Consider the following 22,500-nt stretch of genomic DNA (forward strand, 5'->3'; position numbering starts at 1 on the left):
GTGGGTTCGGGGTGGGGCTATGATGTTACCTGGCTATGACAAACAGCACACAACTGACACCCAAGTAAGCCAGCAGAATATACATCCAGATATCGGGAGAGAGGGGGTTGAGGAAGGAGAAGACGCCGGGGTTGGTGCCGTTGGGCTTGCGGTAGAGAATACTTATCCCAAGCGTCATGAAGGGCTTGGAGAAGTCGATGACCTTCTCCCGCACGTAGGTGATAGCCAGTGGAGCGACTGCAAGATCAGCTTTCTGTCAACACAGGAGGCAGAGCAAGAAGAGGGATAGGCCATAAGTCAGCAAAGCGGCAAACATTTAGAGGCAATCAAATTAAGAAAACAGGGCCTTTATACACCACAGAGTCTGTCCTGCAGCACTTAAGGAGAAATTTAAAGCCTGTCCACTCTCCCCCGCCCGCCTCCCCAGTACCGGCTTCATTCTACCACTTCATGCTTGATTTTGCAGCGACTCTTTCAAAAGTGTTGAATGGATGGTAATGTTTTTAATGACACACAGTTTCTGCACATGTTGAAGAAAGGCAGCAGACGGGGACGTGGGTGGGTGGGGGCATAACTGCAAACCACAGGAATGGAGCACTCACACACACACACACACACACACGCACGCACACACACTGGCCATTCCCACCCCCACCTCCGGAAGAAGATGGATGAGAATAATGAACACAGATGTCCCGATATGGGGAGACTCAGGATGAGGGAGGTTTATTGGGGGCCTCGGGTCATGGACAGACTGAGAATTATGCATTTCCTTTTTTTACCATCAAAGCATTTCCAGCTATAAATAAAGGTGATGGTCAAAAAGTTTTTCCTTACATTTTCAAACTTCCCTTTAACACATTTTCTTTTTTTTCTGCAACAACAGAAAATAGACCGGATCATTTCCGTGTGACCTTCTTTACAGAGACCAGGGTTGCAAAGTAGTTTGCTGTTGATAAATGTCCGGCACAATTTGGACTCCCAACGTTGAACGCTTGCATCAATGTCAACTTGATCATTTTTCAAGGGAATATCCTACTTGTCCTAGTAAGGCTACCATCTATCATCAGGAGATGGAATGAGTTTCAGCTGTCTGGTCCACACCAACAGCTCCACTGCTATAGAGCGCAGTGAGGCACGGTGAGGCATGGTGTTTAATAAGCATATTGGTTATTTTCATCTGACTCCTGGTGAGTGAGACAATACGGTGCTCTAAATGGAATTGGCAAATGATCAGTAATTATTCTCAGAGGGAAGACATTAAAAGATTTCTGTCTCATAGGTGCCCCCTACCTCCATTATCTTTCAACTTTGAGCAAAAACAACATCCAGCCCTTCCTTTTCCCATCCTACACCTCTTTCCATTCTACACCTCCTCCTCTTACCCTACACCTCCTCCCACCCTATACCTCCTGCCATCCTACACATCCTACTCCCATCCTACACATCCTACTCCCGTCCTACACCTCCTCATCCCACCCTACAGCTCCTCCTCCCACCAGACACCTCCTTCCTACACCTATATGCTTGGATATTTTTACGTTCTCTTCTGATGTGGCTTCTCCCCATGCAAAAAATAATATCTGTCTACATCTGGACACTGCGCTCGTGTGAAAGGTTGTCTGGGCATGTTGCATGTGGCATCCATTTCACAGAAGAAGGGGGTGGGAGAAAGATCTGTAGCTACACTCATCTCACTTTGTGGTAAGAGGTGGATGCCTATCCATTTTGAGCCCAGCGTGTCTGTTTGTGTTTAGAGATAAAATGATGGTGGAAGAGGTGTGTGTATCGAGTGTCTTATATTGGCCATAAATCGGTTATTAAGTGATGATGCAATAATAGGATAATAAATATTTTTCCGGGTCCAACGGCTCTCAGAGCTGCTCATTTTTCTCCATAGACAGTAAAATAAACTATTTTTTTACGCTATTCAGAGTAGCCTTTAAGAAAATTGTCATCCTACTAGTAACTTGTTTCCTCAGTCTAATAAAATCGTATTTTAGAAGCCTGGATGTTACCCTTGATTGTATCATCTGGCTGCACAGCTACAGTAATTATTCTGTTAAAGTTAAGCAATTTTCTTTTACTCTTACTAAAAAGAGGTGATGTTGACACGATTTACAAGTTGTGAAAACCGTCTGGTTGCGCTAGTAAATGTTTTTTTGATGAAAAAGCTGGTGGACCCGTGATGTCGGACTTAACAACCGGATGGGGTCAGTTATTGAAAATTGGGTGAGCAAGACCTTTTTTCTGTCTGGACACAATTTTTACTGTAGGGGTGTTATCTTGTGAAGCTTACAAGACTGAGTGCATTGTGTGTGTGTGTGTGTTTTAACAAGCTCTATAGAGAATAAGAGTTATGCTTCAGTTCTTCAATTCATCCAGTCTCTAGCTCCACCGAAGAGCTGTATTATACTACCTACCTCCACACACCTCCAGACACACACACACAAAAGCCCATAATCACACCCTCACACACATCCCCAGAAAGCTATTTTTTTCCTCCGTTGCTGTAGTCAGTACAGAAACAATGCATTAAATTAAACAACATATGAGAAATGTACACACACATACACACATGTGTGCGCAATTACTGCTTGAATCCTTCCAGAGTACTCACAGCACTGATTTAAATGACATATTACTGTAATTGAAAGTTGAAATGCTAATTATGAAACTCATTCATTACGACTAAGTTTTTCTTTCATTTTGATAGCCTTTTAGAAATCTCTGCGCCTGACATTCTCCTCTGTGCGGGGAATCAGCTTTCACAGCTCAGTATGTCCATCTCAGGAAGACATTATGGTCAAAACTCCCAAACCTTTGCATTTAATTAACATTTTAACACATCTACATGTTGCCACACCACAGTCGTTTCAATGACTTACGTGGTCAATGAGCTCGCGGACCATGCCGTTCCACTGGCCGGTGGTCTCGTCCTGGCCACCGTACTTGCCGTCCTCCACTAGGCGCACCTCGTAGGTGAAGCCCAAGATGATCGACAGCTCGCGGAGCAGGTCGATGCAGTAGCCCTCAAAGCGGTCGTTCCCGTACAGTGGCTTGTCGGACTTCTTGAACATAACGTAGGGCTCCTCCTGCCATAGGGATGGAGACAGAGAGAAAGAGAGATGGAGGGACAGATATATAGAGAGAAAGAGGAGTGGAGAAAGAGACAGAGTAAGAGAGAGAGAGACAGAGAAGGAGTGAGAGAGGGATGGAAAGAGACAGAGAGTGAATGATGGAAGAGATGAAAGAGACAAGTCAGCGATAGTGAGATACCACTGTATAATGTCTGGTGTCGAGTTCTCAGGAGGTGGGAGATGACAAGCTTTTGAGGCCTGCACACCCCTACAGACACCTTCTCTGGCAAGACACCTCTGTGTGTGTGTGTGTGTGTGTGTGTGTGTGTGCCTGGGTCCCATGTGTGTGTATGTGTGTGTGTTTGTGTGTGTGTCTGCAGGGAGGATTCCATGCTTTGATAAAAAGGGATTCACACAAACACACACACACAAACACACACACACACACACACACACACACAGTGAGTCACTGACTCACTGACTCACTCCTACTGTAGACACACACACACACACAAACATCCAGCCAGTCCAAAGGATGTGTGAAGTGCTGAAGTGCTGAGTGATGCAAGACCATAATAATAAGAGATAATCCCTGTGTGTCCGTATCTGCTGGCCACGGCGCAGGGCTCCCCTGGGCTTGGACTCAGTGGAGGACTGGCAGCAGAGGGCCCGGTGGTGGACAGGCTCCTCTGTCTGGCCAGCAGATGCTTTGTAAATAAGATCAGATGAAGCGATAGCCTGCCAGCGTGGCATGAGGGCCGACTGAACCGCTCGCTACGCGGCACACAGCTGAGCAGATTACCAGGGCTCCATCTCTCTCTCTCTCTCTCTCTCTCCCTCTCTCCCTCCCTCCCTCTCTCTCTCTCTTTCACAGAAATCCACACTACAAAAGAAAATGTGTCACATCTAAAGGAAGTGGCCAGTGAAACCACATGAAAAGAGTCCGAGTGGATAGCATTGGAACATCCTCCCATGGCGCCCCTGTGTGTGTGTTTGTGTGTGTGTGTCAGTGGGGCAGTGCTGAGGGGATTGTAGCACTGCTTTCCTGCAAGTTAAGGATGACAAGAATCCCCGTGTGACAGAGAGAGAGAGAGAGAGAGAGAGAGAGAGAGAGAGAGAGGGAGGGGAGGATGCATCAGTGTTTGGCTTTGGCATTGGGAATGCATGTGATTTCACTTCACCCCAAATACACACACACACACACACCAGTGAGTGGTTTGATTCAGGGGTGGTGTATCATATCCATGGCCCTTGTCCAACCAAAGATAAGCACTCTCCACCCACCTGCCCTCCCACACTCTCACGCACTTACTCCCCCAAATTAGCCAAGGAAGCACAGCCTGCTTTCACCAGGATGCAGCATGACCGCAGACAGACAGCAGCTTCCATCTGCTCTTCGGAAAAGAATTGAGTAGAAGAAGTGAAATGCATAATGCATGTGTGTGTGTGTGTGTGTGTGTGAGTGTGCGTGAGAGTGTTTAGGTTGCATGGTGACTCGTGTGCAAATGTGTAGGCATGTGCCTGTCAGCTATTAGAAGAAGAAGAAGAGGCAGAGGCAGAGATAGAGAGAGAGAGAGAGAGAGAGAGAGAGAGAGAGAGAGAGAGAGAGAGAGAGAGAGACAGACGGACATAGAGAACTAAACCGTACGCCAAACAAAGCCACACAGCCAGATTTTCATCCCTTGCTCAACAGTCTGTCAATGAAAAGGCGCCCCTGCGTTGTGTGCGAGACCCAATTATGCGTTCTCCTCCACTGCACTCCTTTCTCCTGACAGAAAGTGTAACTAATTGCGGCTATATTTAACCGGGGTAAATTATGGATAAGAGTTTTCCTTTTTCATTCAGACACACTGTTCAAAGCATGCCATTTCATTTAACCACACTGAAACATGCTCAACTCCACATCCTGCAGATAATAGACCACCACTCCGTTTGAGAGTAAGACAAGGCTTTTAAAAGCAGGGCTACTCCTAAAACCCTTTTCAAGCTTTTAATACTAGTTGTTGTTCACTAATAGCTAGTGATGGCGAGATGAAGCTTCTTGAAACCTTGAAGCTTTCCAGCCAAATGTGTTGAAAAGTGGTTCATTTCTCGAGGCTTCGAATGCACCCTAGGACACCAACTGGTCAATAAAAATACAACACATAAAAATTCCTAACACAAAAGCAATACAAAAAGTGCCATTTGATCCGCAAATGCTTGATATATTCATAAGTACAGGCATTGGGGAATACAAGCGATTCCCGTATTGAATATTTCCTCTTTGTAGCCTAACAAAGTAGTAGGCCAGCTAGGCGACCTGTGAAAATTCATGAAACTCGAGATAAGGATCGAACCCAGGATGCGAGATCAGAGAACAAAATCTGTATTAAATTGTAGGCTAACGTTGGGTAAAATGACACAGAAGAGAGCAAAGTGTTTTTGTAACTGAGTGTGTTTGAAGAACAGAGGGCAGTGAAAGTGCTTTGGTACCTGGGTAGTATTTTTGATAAACAGAGACCAACGACTGACAACTACCTGCGAGTAGGCTACGTATCCGAGTATGGGGCATCTTTATAGTCGAAGCGTCCTGCCTAAAGTGAACCACAACTCGAAGCAGTGGAGCCAAACGAGGCTTCGAACATCACGTCTGACGTCAAATTACCAATACAACTCAAGCCTCGATATGGGGCTTTGCTGGGAATGGCTTGACGTTCTCAACACACGCTTCGGAGCCTCTGTATCAACCGTTACATCACTACTAATAGCTACTGGGGACAGGCTGGCCTGACAGTGCGAGATATCTTATAATATAACGCAAACTCAAAGAGCAAAGAGCCCTGCTGAGCACAGAGATGTGTCTGGGAACAGTGTGTGTGTGTGTGTGTGTGTGTGTGTGTGTGTGTGTGTGTGTGTGTGTGTGTGTGTGTGTGTGTGTGCTTGCATGTGTATGTGCTTGTGTTAATTTATGCTTATCTCTCTCTCTCTCTCTCTCTGTGTGTGTGTGTGTGTGTGTGTGTGTGTGTGTGTGCATGTGTATGTGCTTGTGTTAATATGTGTGTGTGGCTTATGCTCTCTCTCTCTCTCTCTCTCTCTCTCTCTCTCTCTGTGCATGTGTGTGTGTGTGTGTGTGGGTGTGTGTCACCATGGTAACAAACACCACAGCGGGGGCTTTCCTGGATGTGAGTGAGACGGTGAGGCGAGCGGTGTTTGGACACGGTGTCGGATGCTGTTGAGACGGCTCCTCTGAAATTGGATACACAGGGAAGTCGATGCTATCTTCCTCTTTTGCTCGGTAACCATGGGAAAATGAAAGAGCACCTTGGCCTGAGCTTCTTAGCTTTGTTTGATTTAGCAAGATATGAGAGTTATGAGATCCAACACATTGGAATGTACCATGGGAAAAGTATTATTTGACTGACTAATAAAAACAAAAGGATATGATTAAGTCTGGCCGATCAATGCAATGCATATGGCCTATTTATCACTTCCCCTGCACTGCAGAGGAAAAAGATCACTCGTGACTTGCTGGAGGGAGTATACTGCCTCTGTTAGCTCCTCTCACCATTTTCCTCCATTTGGCTGATGCTTTTATCCAAAGCGACTTATATATGTCAATTATGAGAAGGGCCAGTCACCCCAGAGCAACTCAGGGTTAAGTATATAAGTATAAGTATAAGTATATATACTTTTTTGATCCCGTGAGGGAAATTTGGTCTCTGCATTTAACCCATTCGGTGAATTAGTGAAACACAAACAGCACACAGTGAACACACAGTGAGGTGAAGCACACACTAATCCCGGCGCAGTGAGCTGCCTGCTACAACAGGGGCGCTCGGGGAGCAGTGAGGGGTTAGGTGCCTTGCTCAAGGGCACTTCAGCCGCGGTCCACTGGTCGGGGCTCGAACCGGCAACTCTCCGGTTACAAGTCCAGAGTGCTAACCAGTGGTTAGGTGCCTTGCTCAAGGGCATGATGGTGGCAGTTGGGACTGGAACCTACAACTTGTCTGGCTACTGCAAGGTAGCCCAGATCCACAGCCACCATGCTACCACCACCCACCCTTTCGCTTGGCTATTAGCACTCACAGCTGAAACTCCTGTCCTCCATCATTCGCCTCTCATCTTTACTCTTTCTGAGAGACAGGTTTGGGAAAAGGTCAGGTTCTGTCTCTGTCACTGTGCCAGGTCTATACCAGATCCAGATCATACTGGTATCAGATATGTGCCACATCTAGACTGACCGAGGCAAGGCCCAATCAAAGCCAGCTGATTTCTGCCATGCTATTCTCCCTGACCGACAGAACTAGAGGGATGTTAGGAAGACCAGACCAGGACATCACATAATTAGGACAAATAGGACCTGCTAGTAGTCAGCATGCCAGGGATGCTAAATAATGTTGAAGCAAGCTGTTATTTCTTAGAAAGTGAGAGAGGGGATTTGCTCAAATAAAATAGAGAGAGAGAGAGAGAGAGAGAGACTTCCGTACTGGCTCCATTGCCCCCTCTTTCTTCCCCCACAGTGAGAGTGCCACGGGCTCCAGCGCTCAGCAGTGCTGGGCATATGGACGTGTGCTGGCGCAGATGGAGGGTTCAGATGTCAGATGTGATCAAAGTGTGCAACCCCTCACTGAGCTCTACATCCCACAGCTGTAAGCAAAACCTACAATAACGAACAAACGGATGGATGGATCGCCATAACAAGTAGTGCACAGATAGAGAGAGAAGTATCACTATTAGATAGATAGATAGATAGATAGATGGATAGATAGATAGACAGATAGATAGGTAGACAGATAGATGGATATATACATACATACATACATACATACTGTATGTGTGTGTGTGTGTGTGTGTGTGTGTGTGTGTGTGTGTGCAGTAGAGGTCGCATGAGAGCATGATTTCACAATTCTAGTACCCCTTAACAAGATTGCACTCTTGAGTACTATGGTAGGGGGGTAGGGGAGGGGTTTTGTAGCATAACATATAGATAATAGAATGCATGTTTAATGTCATACATAGAGAAAGTATAGAAGCATGACATGAAGATGACTCTATGGTCTAACCTTACACGGTGGTTATGTGTATTAATGATACCTGTGATATCAGTGCAGAAAAGAAAAACCTAAACCCACACAACTCTGGAGTTTCTGTTGCTGGGGTTCTTTTTGTCTGTTTTTCATTGAATGCTCCTCAATCCATGACTTTCAATTTAAATGTGTTAGTGTGGGTGTGCTGCAGGTCTGCTGAAACTCGGCGGAAAGGAATTCTGGGGTTTTTCAAGCTATTAGCCACTCATAACCTTCAACCTGCTTTCAACACTGAAATACTGCAATTACCGCAAACAGCCAGGAGGCCTATTACACACACACACACACACACACATTACTAATGATTGACAACTGATTCACCCACCCACAGTGGCATCTGCATGCCTTTTGGCCCAGAGGCAGCCAACAGACTCATTCCTAATGTTGATGATTAATGCCAATAATTAGAAGACAGATATTTGCAAATGCTGTTGTGTGGTTTAACACAACATACCCCTGCGCTCTGAAAGATAACTTAGCCGTAGGTTCAGTTTTGAAAGGGGTTAATGAAGCATTTCTTTGGCCCCTTCTTGTACCTTTCTGGAGCTTTCTCTTTCCAGCAGGCTCCTAGCAACATAATGATGTAGGGATGTTGTCAAAACACACACACACACACACACACACACACACACACACACACACACACACACACACACACACACACACACACAGACACTGAAGCTTCATCATTTGAAGCATACTCCCATACAGAATATCAGATACAGCAATGCTGGAAAATATGACCACCTAGCCCAGTAAACCAAATTCAATAAAACCTAAAAGGCATCCGGGCTGCTGAAAGGCACCTACAGTAATACTAAATGGTTTCAAACAAACACTATGCCGTGACTCTTTGAGAACAAATGTAACAGCTTTGAACTGCTCTTAATTATTCATTTTCATCAACTCCCATCCACGGCTGTAATAGGGAGTGCATTTCCAGACACTTGATGTCATAAGGAAACACATATATGGCTGAGAGATGTACTTGTGCAGTGGTTTATATGGAATAGGGTCCTATGAAGGGTCCTGGAGCATAATAATGAAACTATTCAAATGATAGTGAACTGATAAACTGATCACTGATAAATTCAGTGCTCTTTTACAGAGGAGCACTGATTGAGCACTGAATGGCCTTTTTGAACTATAAAGGTTTTGGTAAAGGGTTTCATGTTTCCCTCTAACCATGTGAGAACGGACTCTGTAATGAACTCAAACTCAAACCCAAGGTGGTCATCTATAGGCCAGGATGAACAAGAAGATTCCTGTGAACCGAAATCCCGTCTGGCACCACCTCGCAACACAGCCGGTATGACTATGATACAGTATGTCTCTCTATCACACCTTCCTCTCTTTCTCTTGCAGCTGTTTTGAACTCTGAATCCATTGAATTCTCTCTTCTGATCTCTCTTTTCCCCAGACCACAGCGCTGCTCCCTTTCCTCCTCGCTCCTCTATTTGAAAAGTTGAACAGGGGAATGTTTGCCTTTGCTTGCGACGACCCATTAAAAACGCTTTCACACACAAAAAAAAACCTTCGGAACAATGTCTCCCTCCATTGCTCTCTCTCTCTCTCTCTCTCTCTCTCTCTCCACGCTCGCTGCCTCTTCTCTCATTTGTGGCACCTTTGATCCTGGGTCGGCAGGCTGCGAGAGCGAGGATTTGTACCGCTTAATTCATTCTGATCGGAGACGGATAGATGGAGCGGGGAGGGGACTAAATAAACCTCTTATATCGAATTCAACTTTAATTAATTGTTTCTCATGCTCAGAATACAAATTTTTTCACCGGTGCCGCTCTGATTGGCAACTCCCACCGGGGGACTGTGACTGCTGCACGCCTGCGAAGAAGAGAGGGTGGGCTTTGACTCCCGTGCCAATGCATCGCCCTCCTACTTTATTCAAGCAATGATACTCTGTTGTTTTTTGTTTGTTTGTTTTTCGATATTTTTAAAAGAAGAAAGGGAAAAAAGAAGCCCTTCCTTCCACATGCAGAGGAAAGGGGGGGTGTGTGTGTGTGTGTGTGTGTGTGTGTTGGGGGGGTTGGAGGGGGTACACGACCTTCCCAAACAGCATTCTGGGATGCTGGAGGAATCACTGCATATGCATCATCTGTTCTGAAAGCTCATCTCCCCGCACCCTTCTATCTCCACGGTGACGGACGGTTGGTACGGGGACCTCTTTGTAGTTCTGACTTCAGTCTTTGCGCCATCCATCAGCAGCCAGACAGCAAGAGGCCCTTGAACCCCCTGTAATGTGGCTCAGACGCCTAATGGAATCTTCAGTTGCAGCACTGATGTAACCACATGGAAATTCGATGTGTCTCTGACGTCTTCAAGAAAAGCGCATGCGTTTCTGACTATATTGCTGCCAAAACTCCTCTGCAGAGGACAGGTTTCATCAGAGTGAAGAAAGTAAGGAAGTCCACATATCTTAACTTTTATAATAACTTTTCATAATGATTTTTGCATTGCCGTGTCAAAGTACCTCTAAAAACTTTTCACCACTTGCGAGCAGTTGAGTGACAAAGATAATGGAATGCGAGCAGAGTGATTGACACAGGGGGTCCAGAAGTTCCAAAAAGTAACAACCTCTGGTCTCCTGAGTCTACCGAGCTCAGAGCACTTCTTAAGAGCTCGGGGCCCTCCACATACGCAACATGACTCACCAGCGACAGACAATAACAGCTGCCTAAAAGCTGAGCTAATAGTGGCGGCTTGTGTGTGGAGCAGCTGTACAGAGAATAAGAGAAATTGAAGGTGGATAATGGTGTGGTTCAGTTGTGTAGTGCGATGGCTCACTTTTTCTTTAATTCTGGCACCCGCTTGGTCTGGCTGTGTGACTCATTCTCTGCAGTATGACTTTTGGAGGAAGGGGGGAAACAACTATTTTTTCCTCTCACTGCAGTTACGCAAACAGCAAAGACTGAGTTCTTCTTCAGCTGTGAAGTGAAACTTAGATAAATACTATTGATCCTGAGGGGACATTTAGACAACAGACCATGTCACAAGCATTATTCTACCATAATTGGCATAAGACCTTTAAATTCTTCACAAATATTGTTTATTGTTGTTGTTGAGTTTGAAAGAACGAGAAAAATATGGCTGCTTATATGATATAAATCTTATTGGGTGGTAACAAACAAACATACAAATAGGGATATCAGGGGTGTGATTGGCAAAGGTAAAAAAAAAGAAAATATATGTAGCATGGAGTGACCCCCCCAACCCCCCCATGTTGTGTAGGCTGGAATTGATACAGAGTTCTAAGTGCGTGTGTTGTAGCACTTTCCTGGCTGCCACTTCACGGTGTCCCGAGAGGCCATGTTTCCCGAGCTGGCATGAGCTGCACTTACGTTACTTGCTGAGGGCTAGCGCCCGTCTCCGCAGGTAAACATGCCCGCTGACAACTAACACACCTGCACAACATTTAATCCCACAGCAGGTGCAACGAAAATGGAAGCCAGTTTAGAAACCAAATGTATTGTGGTCAGAAGAGCCATTTCAAATCACAGAAATAAAAGCAGTTATTGTAATTCTGCCACAGCTCTCTGATTATGAGTATTTGCCAGGAAAGCCAGTGCGGCTGAAATCCACCTCTGAGGTCTTGTGGTGGAGCGCGGTGGTGGGCTTTGTCCGTCTGAATGAAATGAGCCGAGGGACGGGTGAGTGGCCTGTGGCGTGCTGCTGGATGACGCATGTCTTTATTCTCATGACTCCATAATAACAGCAATCTATATCCTCAGGCCACTGGAATGATCTCATAAAAACAAAAAATAATTTTAGTAGCGGGCTGGGGAGGGGAAAAAAAAGGGAAACGTTTTCCCGCCGGCTTTCCAGTTTATCTGTAAAGCCTCCGTGACCTGGCCTTTGCGAGGTGAGGGAACAGTAATATTAGCAGGGTGACAGTGGGCTAAACCCCTGCAGCGAGAGTTTTCATCCATTTCTGGGATGTGAGATGCTGGCACATTTCACAATGGCAACTCTGACTGTGTTCAGTATTAAATAAACCCTAAAAAGGTGATTATCGGCTGTAAAACAAATAGATATTGTAGCAGTTGTTTGATTATGTGTTGCTAACACATTTATTTAGCTTTGCTTCTGAGGGCTAGAGAGACTGGTTACATAAACTATTCACTGAATAACCAGGATCCTGTCAGTAAGAATATGTTAGGAATAAGGAGTGTGTCTTCACTAAGATGGTGTAGATAAAATGTTGTGTTTACAAATGATGGTGGTAGCAAAACGCTGAGAGGAGAGAGGAGAGGTTCTTTACCAGTATGGTGGAGACGACCAGGGAGCGATTGGATAAAGAGTCTGTGACGTTTGTGGATTTTCCCTTCTGATTTTCAGTCATGTTCAGCCCACTGGAAGGATCCCATGTACCAATCTAGAAGAAGACACACCATAAACAACTGTAAGGACCAAGACATAACTGAATGTACTGTAGACTTTCTGTGAGAAAATATTTTGGTAACACTTTTTGCCCTCAGAGACCAAAATTAACTGTAAAGATTCAGGTTCAGTATGTAAAATTGTTGTTGAACAATTAGTAAACAACGTAGCCACATCCAACCCTTAACCTCAACCTTCACCATAAATCGTAGTTAACAGAGTGGCAACAGGTAGTTTGTTGATATTCGGAGCATCTGTAGTCTGTGGACGGACTATCCAAGTAAAGTGTGACCAATATTTCATTTTGCTATTTTTTAAACCATTACAGAACCAGAAGGGCACTCTGAGAGTGCAAGGCCAAATGCCCTTTTACGCCAACTTAGTAAAAGTGAAACACCCTGTGATTTAGATCCACTCCAAAATGGAACGGTTTCTTACTCAGCTCCATGCAACACCTTTCCACCAAGCTTCACATACACCCAGTAGGGTCAGCAATGCTTATTCTGCTCACCAACAATCAGACCAACAAACCGCACTGAAAACTCAAGGCAATGATTCAGCTGCTGATAAAACTATATCATCACTACTAGGTGCAAAAGTACAGTCAAATCCAAGTGGCAAGTTAAGTCACATCATAGGCCTTATGGAGATCTGGCATACCAGAAAGGCACAATAAAACCTCTACATGTATATGTGAACCCTGATCTATTAAAAGCATGTTAGGAATGGCCGTCAATTATATTTAATTGGCAATGGTCAAAGGAGCTTTTAGCCTTACATGCCTTTAAGCCCTATGTTATATTCTAAAAAGCTATTAATAATCAGGAGAGCTGTCATACAAATATTAACTTTATATCTCGAGTGTCAAAGCAACCTTAGTTTGTAATAGACATTAACTTAGTCATACAGTATAAGACTTACTGTACATACACACCCAACACACACACACACACACACACACACACACACACACACACACACACACACACACACAAACAAAGGTTTCAGTATTTTTAAATTAGCGGCAGGTATTTGATAGACATTTCTCAACACTTACACATTACCATGTATGAGCAATATTACTGAGTAACCTAATAGTTCATTCAGGCACTGTTCTATTGAATAAAATTACCCCTAATTATCCATTTAAGGTTAGAGAAATGTATTTTAAAAGCCTAATATTCCCAAAGACCCTCCAAGCCATGTCTAACTATCTGCAGAGTTCACCCGTTTTACAAAGAGACACCCTGAGGAGGCGCTTTGACTGCAGTGTGAACTCAGAGACTGTGCCAGCGGTCTATACCACTGAAGGAAATGATGTCAGAGTTGAAGTGTGATATTTTTTTAATGTGAATATGTAGTAGTACATCCAAGTGTGCGCACACATGTATCACATGTAAGCATTTTTCGAGCGAATCAATGCGCTCATATGAACGTGCCTAAGAGTGTGTGTGTGTGTATGTGTGTGTGTGTGTACCTGTGCATGTGTGTGTGTGTGTGTGTGTGTGTGCGTGTTTAAGTGTGAAAATCATTAAGAGGTAGAGGAGGAGGAGGAAGAGGAGGGTGACGTTACGATGAGAGGTGTAAGTGCCACCATTTGCGTGCATGCGTGGCCTCTCCTGTTGTCTCTTTTCTCCCCTGGGGCCCCTTGGCGTAGGTGGTGCAGGCCATAGAGATCAAGCCCCCGGGGGAAGGGGCGACTCAGCATCAATAAGAGGGGCTCAAAACAAAGTGCTTGAGATGCCTTCAAAAAGCGCCTCAGCCCCTTCGCTCGGAATTGCAAATGAACTCTTTAATTCTGTCTTCATGAAGCTAGAGGGCCTCAGAAGGGGGTTTTATTAATGGACTAAATTATTTATGGAGGTGGTAACACACACACACACACACACACACACACACACACACACACACACGCATACACTCACACACACAGAGAGACGCACACACACTACCAGTGGAATGAGAGGGGTCACAGGCTGCTGAGAGGCATGCCGCAAGACCTGTGTGTGTGTGTGTGTGTGTGTGTGTGTGTATGCATTTGTGTGTGTGCATGTGTGTGTGTGTGTGTGTGTGTGTGTGTGTGTGTGTGTGTGTGTGTGTGTGTGTGTATGTGTGTGTGTGTGTGTGTGTGTGTGTGTGTGTGTGTGTGTGTATGTGTGTGTGTGTATATGTGTGTGTGTGTGTATATGTGTGTGTGTGTATGTTAGACTTTTGATGCTGGCACAATTCCATCTCCTGCTGTATAACATATGTACATTATACATTCAGTGCTGACATCTATCCATCTATGACACATACCATAACTTAACATAATCAGCACAGTTATGCTACACTATGCACCTTAACTCACACTCCCCCCACACCCACCAAACAGACAGACAGACACACACACACGCACGCACACACACCAACACAAATACCTTCTCAAGGCCTTCCTCCTTTAAGCTGATGACGTCGAGGTCGAAGTCTGTCCTCAAGCCATTGGTTTTGTTGAAGTTAATCCTCCCGGTCAAGCCGTCCCAGTGGGCCTAAAGGTGTGCAAACACACACACACACACACACACACACACACACACACACACACACACACACACACACACACACACACACACGCATCACAACCTGGAGGCGCCTGTCCGGCCAGCACGAATTAATCCATTCCTGGCAAAGCCCGCCGATTCATTATTCAAAGGAATTAAGGAGTTCACCTTCATGTGGGTCACATGAACAAATACACACAAACACACACAGAGAGAGAGAGAGAGAGAGAGAGAGAGAGAGAGAGAGCAAGAGAGAGACACATGCACTCACATCCAGGGCCACAATGCTTCTCTGTGGTGAGCAAGCGAGGGAGGCCTTACTTGTTGAGGTGGATCAGGGAAGGCACGGCCATGATACATAAAACATGTCCTCTTCAAGAGCACTGTGCCTGTGTGGACATGGGCTTCTGTGGCTTAGCCAATTTACATCTCTTTCTTTCTCTCTTCTCACTATCTTTTATGATTTTCCCCACATCCTCTCTCTCTCTATCTCCCACACAAAAACACAGGCATGTCAAAATAAAAGAATATGTTTAATCAATTGAACTTCCCACCCTTTGTGTGCCATATTAGTGTCACCCCCTCTTTTGTTTGCTATCATGGCAAGTCAGTGTTTATGAATGCCACTACACTAGGAACAATAGCCCTTTCTAAGGCTAATTATGCACACATGAGCACAGTCTCGACGATAACAACATGATGCCTTTGATCACGCCAAGGCAGGCGTGCTGAGATCCTACAGCCACTCGGAATGCAGCTCCCCGCCCGAGCACGCGGCTTCGCTCTCTTCCTCTCATCCACTTCCTCTCTGCGTGGGCCCTCTCTGTGCAGCCGCGTGTGATGTGGTTCTAGCTAATGCGACCTTCTGACGAGGCCTGACCTTGCTGGACACTAGCGGTTACTGCCCCCATGCTGCACACGTCCCTCTGTAGTCTAGGCGCTTTTGGAAAGGGGGCCACAGTTCCACAGCCTCAGTGTCAACTCGGACAGTCAGGAAGGAGCATGCAGGTCAATGACTGTAAATCGTCATCATGTCAATGTCATGCCCTTACGTTAGACATTTACATTTACAAGTATTCATTTAACAGACAATTTAGATTTAGTTGTCCAAAGTGACTTACATATGTCAACTATATTACAAGGGATTATATTATCCCTGGAGCAACTTGGAGTTAAGTGCCTTGCTCATGGACATAACGGTGGAAGCCGGGAATTGAACCCACAACTTTCAGGCTACTGCACGTTAGCCCAGCTCTTTAACCACTACGCTAAATGAAGCCTTAAACAGGTCCCATGATTCCTAATGGAGCCATATTCTAATGTGCTTCTTTGGGGCCTGAGTGTGCATAGTAGGGAACATATGGCTCAGTTCTAGCCAGTGCCAACCCAGACTGGGTCTGATCTGCTCCATGCCTCAGTTCCCCTCTGGTTGCCTCGCTTTCCACTTTCAGTGCAGTATGTCGACACTCCTCAGTGATGGCAGATGATGACCTTAACACTGGCCCGCTTGTCCACAGGATGTCTGGTGATCGGACAACGAAACCCACGGCATTGCAAGTAATTCTGATGCCATAGACAGGTACAGAAAACACCTCCCCCACATCTTTGCCAGCTTAGAGAGAGTCAAAATCGCTTGTGTAACAGTTCAAAGAGCAACATTGACTGTTCTTCAATGTAACAAAATCCCCCATCTTTTCTCTCCCCACCTCCTCCTGTGGTTGGAGACTTAGCGAGGCACTTGTGATATCTCGCTCAGCAAACACGAGGCTTTACTGCGCCTAAATATAGGCTGCCGAAGCAGCTCATAAGTGACAGCGAAGTTCGGATTAGCCGTCCCAGTTCTTTTTTTTTTCTCTTTTCGTTTCTTGTCTCGGAAAATAGCACAGTGAAGAATAATTACCAAAGATTAAGATAAGTTATACGCTTTCTGCTCAGTAGGATGTAGGATATTACAGACAGCCAGGTCAGAGTATAATGAATGAGAGAAAGAGAGAGAGAATGAGAGAGAGAGAGAGAGAGAGAGAGAGAGAGAGAGAGAGAGAGAGAAACAACAAACATACTGTACTCACAGGAGTCAGGAACTGAAGTCAAGTACATATTTAAAATGTCAGAAACAAATAGCACATGACAAACTCAACAAACCACACAAGATACTATAACCTCCAAAACACTAAAGTCGTACAATATTCAGGATCAAGGGCAATGGTGCTCCACTCTTCCATTCCACACTCTCTTCAGCTGTCACTAAGGATAATTAGATGCCTCCCTGAGCTAAAATTAGTGGAGCCCAGAGTGATAGATTAGGCAGGAGATACAATTTCACCACTGGCTAGATCCCTCTGGGACGCCGTGGTTTCTCTGAGCTCGATTGCTTTTGTGTCACCATAAATATTTAGCCAAGGCCTGTCAAGCACACATTATGCATTTCTCAGTCTCCATTTAGATCTATAAGGCTGGCCATGAACACTCATTTACTACTTACTACAATGTGTGTGTGTGTGTGTGTGTCTCTGCGTCTACATGTGTGTGTGTGTGTGTGTGTGTGTATGTGTATGTGTGTGTGTGTGTATGTGTGTGTGTATGTGCTTGTGTGCATGTGTGTGCTTGCGTGCCACTGTACCTCCTTGATGAGGGCCATGAAGCGGTTTCCGAAGCGCCAGGGCTTGTGGCGGTTGCACTGCAGTGAGCTGACGGTGATCTGAGGCGACTGTTGCACGGCCACCGCCACCACGTGCACCGCGTCGTACATCAGCGCCGCGTCCGTCTGAAAAACACACCGAAAGGCAAGACGTAAGACTCGTGGGGAGAGGACACTACTAGTAGAATGAGACGCTAGCAACACCAGGATTACTGTACATGCAGGAATGCTAATGGACAGTTATGTCCCTGCTTATCCATACCCATGACAAAGCCCATGACATTTAATTTTTTTATTAACCAAGAAAACAATACATTTTTCCATGTATATCACTAGCACAATGTACAGTCTTTTATTTCATAATTATGCTATTTCAAGACAGAATAAACCTACAGATCAAATGAAAGTGCATACTGAATCTACAAGGTGGCCTTAACTTTACATTGGTAAAGGCTTTAAAGGATTTTACACAAAAAGAGAAGAGAGAGAGGCTGTATACTCCACTGTGTAAGAGACTGGGGTTGGATTTAATGCTCTGCTCAGTGTTGATATTTATCATAGTGCAGAACAATCAGAGTGAGAAATCATCCATTTCCATTAAGTGTGTTGACAATTTACAGAGCCAATAGCATGGCCCTGCATAGTGACTATTTGGCAGCTACTGTATGATCAGACCAGCATGCAATTGTGTCTTGCTGTGGCCTGGAGGAAGACAACATAAGTGCCTGTTTCTGACACTGGTCCCATGGATGGTTCTGTCTCCTTTAGAATGGAGACACACAGCAGACCTCCACTGCTTTGGAGAAACAGAGGTGTGACCAAGTCAAAGGAGTCTGGGCGGAGGTGTGTGGATGTATGTGTGTGCGTGTGTGTGTGTGTGTGTGTGTGTGTGTGTGTGTGTGTGTGTGTGTGTGTGTCTGTTGTGTGTGTGTCTGTTTGTGTGTGTGTGTGTGTCTGTTTGTGTGTGTGTGTGTGTCTGTTTGTGTGTGTGCTGGCAACCGGATGGATTTAGGAACCAAAACCTCTTATTCCACATCCACACACATCCACACACACACACACACACACACACACACACACACAAACATACACACATTCAGACACACACAAAAAATCTAATTAGTGTTTGTCGTGGATGATTGAAAAGCAATCACAACAGCAGTGGCCATTTGTTGCATGAAAATCAGGCCTGAAGGAGACATCTTAAATTGCTGTCCTGTTGAATAAATCATGGCCAAACCTGTCATTTTTCCCCCCACTCACAGCTCTGATTGTCTGCCGCAAGGTTGTGGCCAAAAGACGATTTGCCTGTAATGATATGCTGGGGCGGATTGTGACGTCAGTCAACATTGTGTGTGTGTGTGTGTGTGTGTGTGTGTGTGTGTGTGTGTGTGTGTGTGAAAGGGGGGTGAGAGACTTGTATGTCAATATTACAATCAATCAAAACAAGTCATCTTGCCCTCCAAATTCTTGCCACCCCAGTTTCCCTGCTGGTCAGTTTCATTCTCGTCTCTTGGAGACACTTAGAGACACTGAGTCAGGGCTGACTGATTAAATCAGAAATTCTACAACTTCCCACATCATTTGTTCAACTTTTCCTCCGATAGACTTTGATCGAGCCGGCACGTGTCACCAATCCCCTGTTAAGATTCCCGCCTTTCTAGTGCAGAGACCCCGCCCCCTCCGTCTGCACGCTCGTCTCTGCCAATCAGCGGTGCACTACATAAATCACTCTGGAAAACAACCAGACAGGTCTCTTCACTTCATCAACTTCATAGACATCTCCAGGCTCGTTATTACTGGCACATCTCCCCCAGGCCCACATACAGACACACACACACACACACACACACACACACACACACACACACACACACACACACACACACACACACACACAATGATTCACACCCCAAACCCCACCCCAAACACCCTGCTTTCAGCTCCCGGTGCTGCCTGAGAGTGCTGTCTCTCTGTTTAGGAACCTCTGCATGATGAGAGAGCAAAAACAGAGGGGGTTGGGGGGGCAGATAAAAAGAGAACAAAAAAGAGAGACAAAGCCACAAAAACATCAAGGGCAGAGGGGGGGGCAGAGCAGAGAGGGGGCAGAGAGACAGATATAGACAGACAGATACAAAGTTGAGCCCTCTGAGCGCTGGCTCCTGTTGTGTTGTGTGGCTGGGCGGAGTGGGAGTGGGAAGGAGAGGAGAGGAGTGCGATATTAATAATCTGTCCATGAGAGGGTGTTGATGGGAGGGAGAGGGTGTGAAAGCACTGCAGGGACCGGGAGGCTCCTCAGGAGGGAGGCTGTGGATGGCTGATGGGGGTGGATGGGTAAGGGAGGTCAGGTGCCGTGTGTGTGTGTGTGTGTGTGTGTGTGTGTGTGTGTGTGTGTGTGTGTGTGTGTCTTTGTGAGTTTGTGTGTGTGTCTCTCTCTCTGTGGGTGAGTGTATTAATTGACCTATTTGAGAGAGTATGGGTGCAAGTGTATATTTTCACATGTAAGTCTCCATGACCTTGTTTTTAACTGCGTGTGTGTGTGTGTGTGTGTGTGTGTGTGTGTGTGTGTGTGTGTGTGTGTGTGTGTGTGTGTGTGTGTGGTCAAGATAGGTAGGGGCTGATGTTCACACCACCTCAGAGCTGTCACACACACACACACCTCCATCCACTCCTGCCAGAGAGAACTACTTCATAATCGCTCGTTGCTCTGTCAGTCACTCAGAATGAACAGGCAGTACAAAGTGTCAACCCCCGGAAAGCGAAGTCCGAAGATGACGTCAGGACCGCAGGAAGCAGGAGGGGACACGACTGGACAGAGAGAAGAGCAACTCAATGTAAAACAAACCATGATCGGAGACTTGGACTTGGACATAGACTTGAAAGAAGGACAAACAAAGGTCGAAGCGTAGCTGCACTGAGCTAGAACTTCAAGGAATGGGAGTCTTGCAGCCAGAACTCTTTCTCTCTCTCACACACACACACAAACACAGACAAACACAGACGCTCGCTCACACACACACACACAAACACATACACACACACACACACACACACACACACACCCATCTGCAGGGGCATGGCGTCATGCTCAGTCACACAGAGAAGAGACGAGGAGAGGAGCTGGCGAACACGTGTGCGGTGAATAATAAATGCGTAATAACAGAGGAGAAGAGGCAGTGCAGATCTGCCCGTGAATACAGAGTGATCACAGACATGCCTCTGCATAGGAGAGCTGCGCACAGACCTGTGAGAGGACTGTCTGTGTGTGTGTGTGTGTGTGTGTGTGTGTGTGTGTGTGTGTGTGTGCATGTATGTGCAATTTCTTAAATGGTAGGAATGATAGATAGATAGATAGATAGATAGATAGATAGATAGATAGATACTTTATTGATCCCCAGGGGAAATTCAAGGTATGTGTGTGTATTGTGTTATTGTGTGAGTATATGTTTGCATTAACTGTACATTTGTGTACCAGAGTAATGTTTGTGTGTGTGTGTGTGTGAGAGAGAGAGAGAGAGAGAGAGAGAGTAATCTATATTAAGAGACAGGCGGGGTTCCATTTTAGGGGTCAGGCTGGCATGTTGTGTCCGTGTCCTCTGAGCTCAGTGGTCTCCATGGTCTTGGCTCTTTGATTAGAATTTCATCAAAACCCTCGGACTCTGTGACTTACCATCCAAGCTCCAGTCCTGAACTCCCCATCCACCCCCACACCTCTCTCTCAGAGAAAACGTTCCACAGCAAACCTCTGATGTGGAAGCTTGTACAAAAATGTAGAAAAAAACGAAACCTTGATATTCACCCACTATGTATAAAGAATATCTACAAACCTGCAATACTCTAATGTGTTAGTAAACGGATACAGGGACTTTAAATGAAAGGAAATCTATTCCTTTGTCCCCATCCAATAATCATATACTTCATACAAACCACTCCAGATGAAATGCTGTTTGAACATTACATTTAATAAGCTGTGCTTTTCACAAACACAAAATGAGATATGCCATAAATAATGGAAGGTGTTAAATGTGCAAAAGACAGAAATAGGGAGGGAGTTGTTACATGCTAATGAGACAGAGTGGAGAGAGTGGGGGAGAGAGAGATGAGAGAGAGATTGGTAGAGATTGAGAGAGTGGGGGGAGGAGAGAGACAGAGGGCCCAGTAAGTTTTGGTTGTGGAGGATGCTGTGACACTACACTCGCCAAATGAAAAAGAGAGAGATGGAGAGAGAGAGAGAGAGAGAGAGAGAGAGAGTCAGAGAGAGAGGGAGGTCTGAGTTTTGGTTGTGGAGGATGCTGTGCCTCTCTCCTCTTGCCAAATGAGAGAGAGAAAGAGGGAGAGAGAGAGAGAGAGAGAGGAGGAGAGAGAGAGAGAGGGGGGGGGGTCTGTGAGTTTTGGCTGTGTAGGATGCCGTGCCTCTCTCCTCCTCTCTCCCCAGTGTGAGGCTCCTAAAGCCCCCGAGAGACTGACACTCGAATGATTTAGCAACACCGCCACCTCACTCTATAAACATCTCATTAAAATCAATTATGTCACTCCTGAATGAAATTAAAGCTAAACACTTTAAAAGCTGCTTTTTTCCCCCGTCTCTCTCTCTCTCTCCCCTGTGTCAGCCAGTGTGTGCATTAGCCCTCGCACTTTTCTCCCCCTGTCTCCCTCTCTCCCATCACACTGACAGAGATTTAATAAATCTCTTTAACTCCGACTGATTTCGACGCTCTTATGAATAGATAAAAATGCCAAGGCATGGGATGGCAGGATCAGGGAGCGGACTCCCACTCAGCCTC

At 45.6% G+C, this 22,500-nt stretch overlaps 1 protein-coding gene across 2 annotated transcripts in view; it reads right to left on the reverse strand.

The window, feature by feature from the left end:
* The window catches only part of grik2 (glutamate receptor, ionotropic, kainate 2), a 172,375-nt gene that overhangs the window by 44,712 nt on the left and 105,163 nt on the right, over positions 1–22,500 (reverse strand). For both annotated transcript variants that reach the window (XM_048260176.1, XM_048260177.1), the window contains exons 8-12: positions 17,699–17,842; positions 14,959–15,066; positions 12,420–12,533; positions 2,889–3,095; positions 30–253 (exon numbers count right to left, since the gene is read on the reverse strand). In XM_048260176.1, coding sequence (XP_048116133.1) covers positions 30–253; positions 2,889–3,095; positions 12,420–12,533; positions 14,959–15,066; positions 17,699–17,842 — 797 coding nt within the window. The remainder of the gene's footprint in view (positions 1–29; positions 254–2,888; positions 3,096–12,419; positions 12,534–14,958; positions 15,067–17,698; positions 17,843–22,500) is intronic.

The sequence above is a fragment of the Alosa alosa genome, chromosome 13 (assembly GCF_017589495.1).
Source record: "Alosa alosa isolate M-15738 ecotype Scorff River chromosome 13, AALO_Geno_1.1, whole genome shotgun sequence".
NCBI classification, from domain to species: domain Eukaryota; kingdom Metazoa; phylum Chordata; class Actinopteri; order Clupeiformes; family Clupeidae; genus Alosa; species Alosa alosa.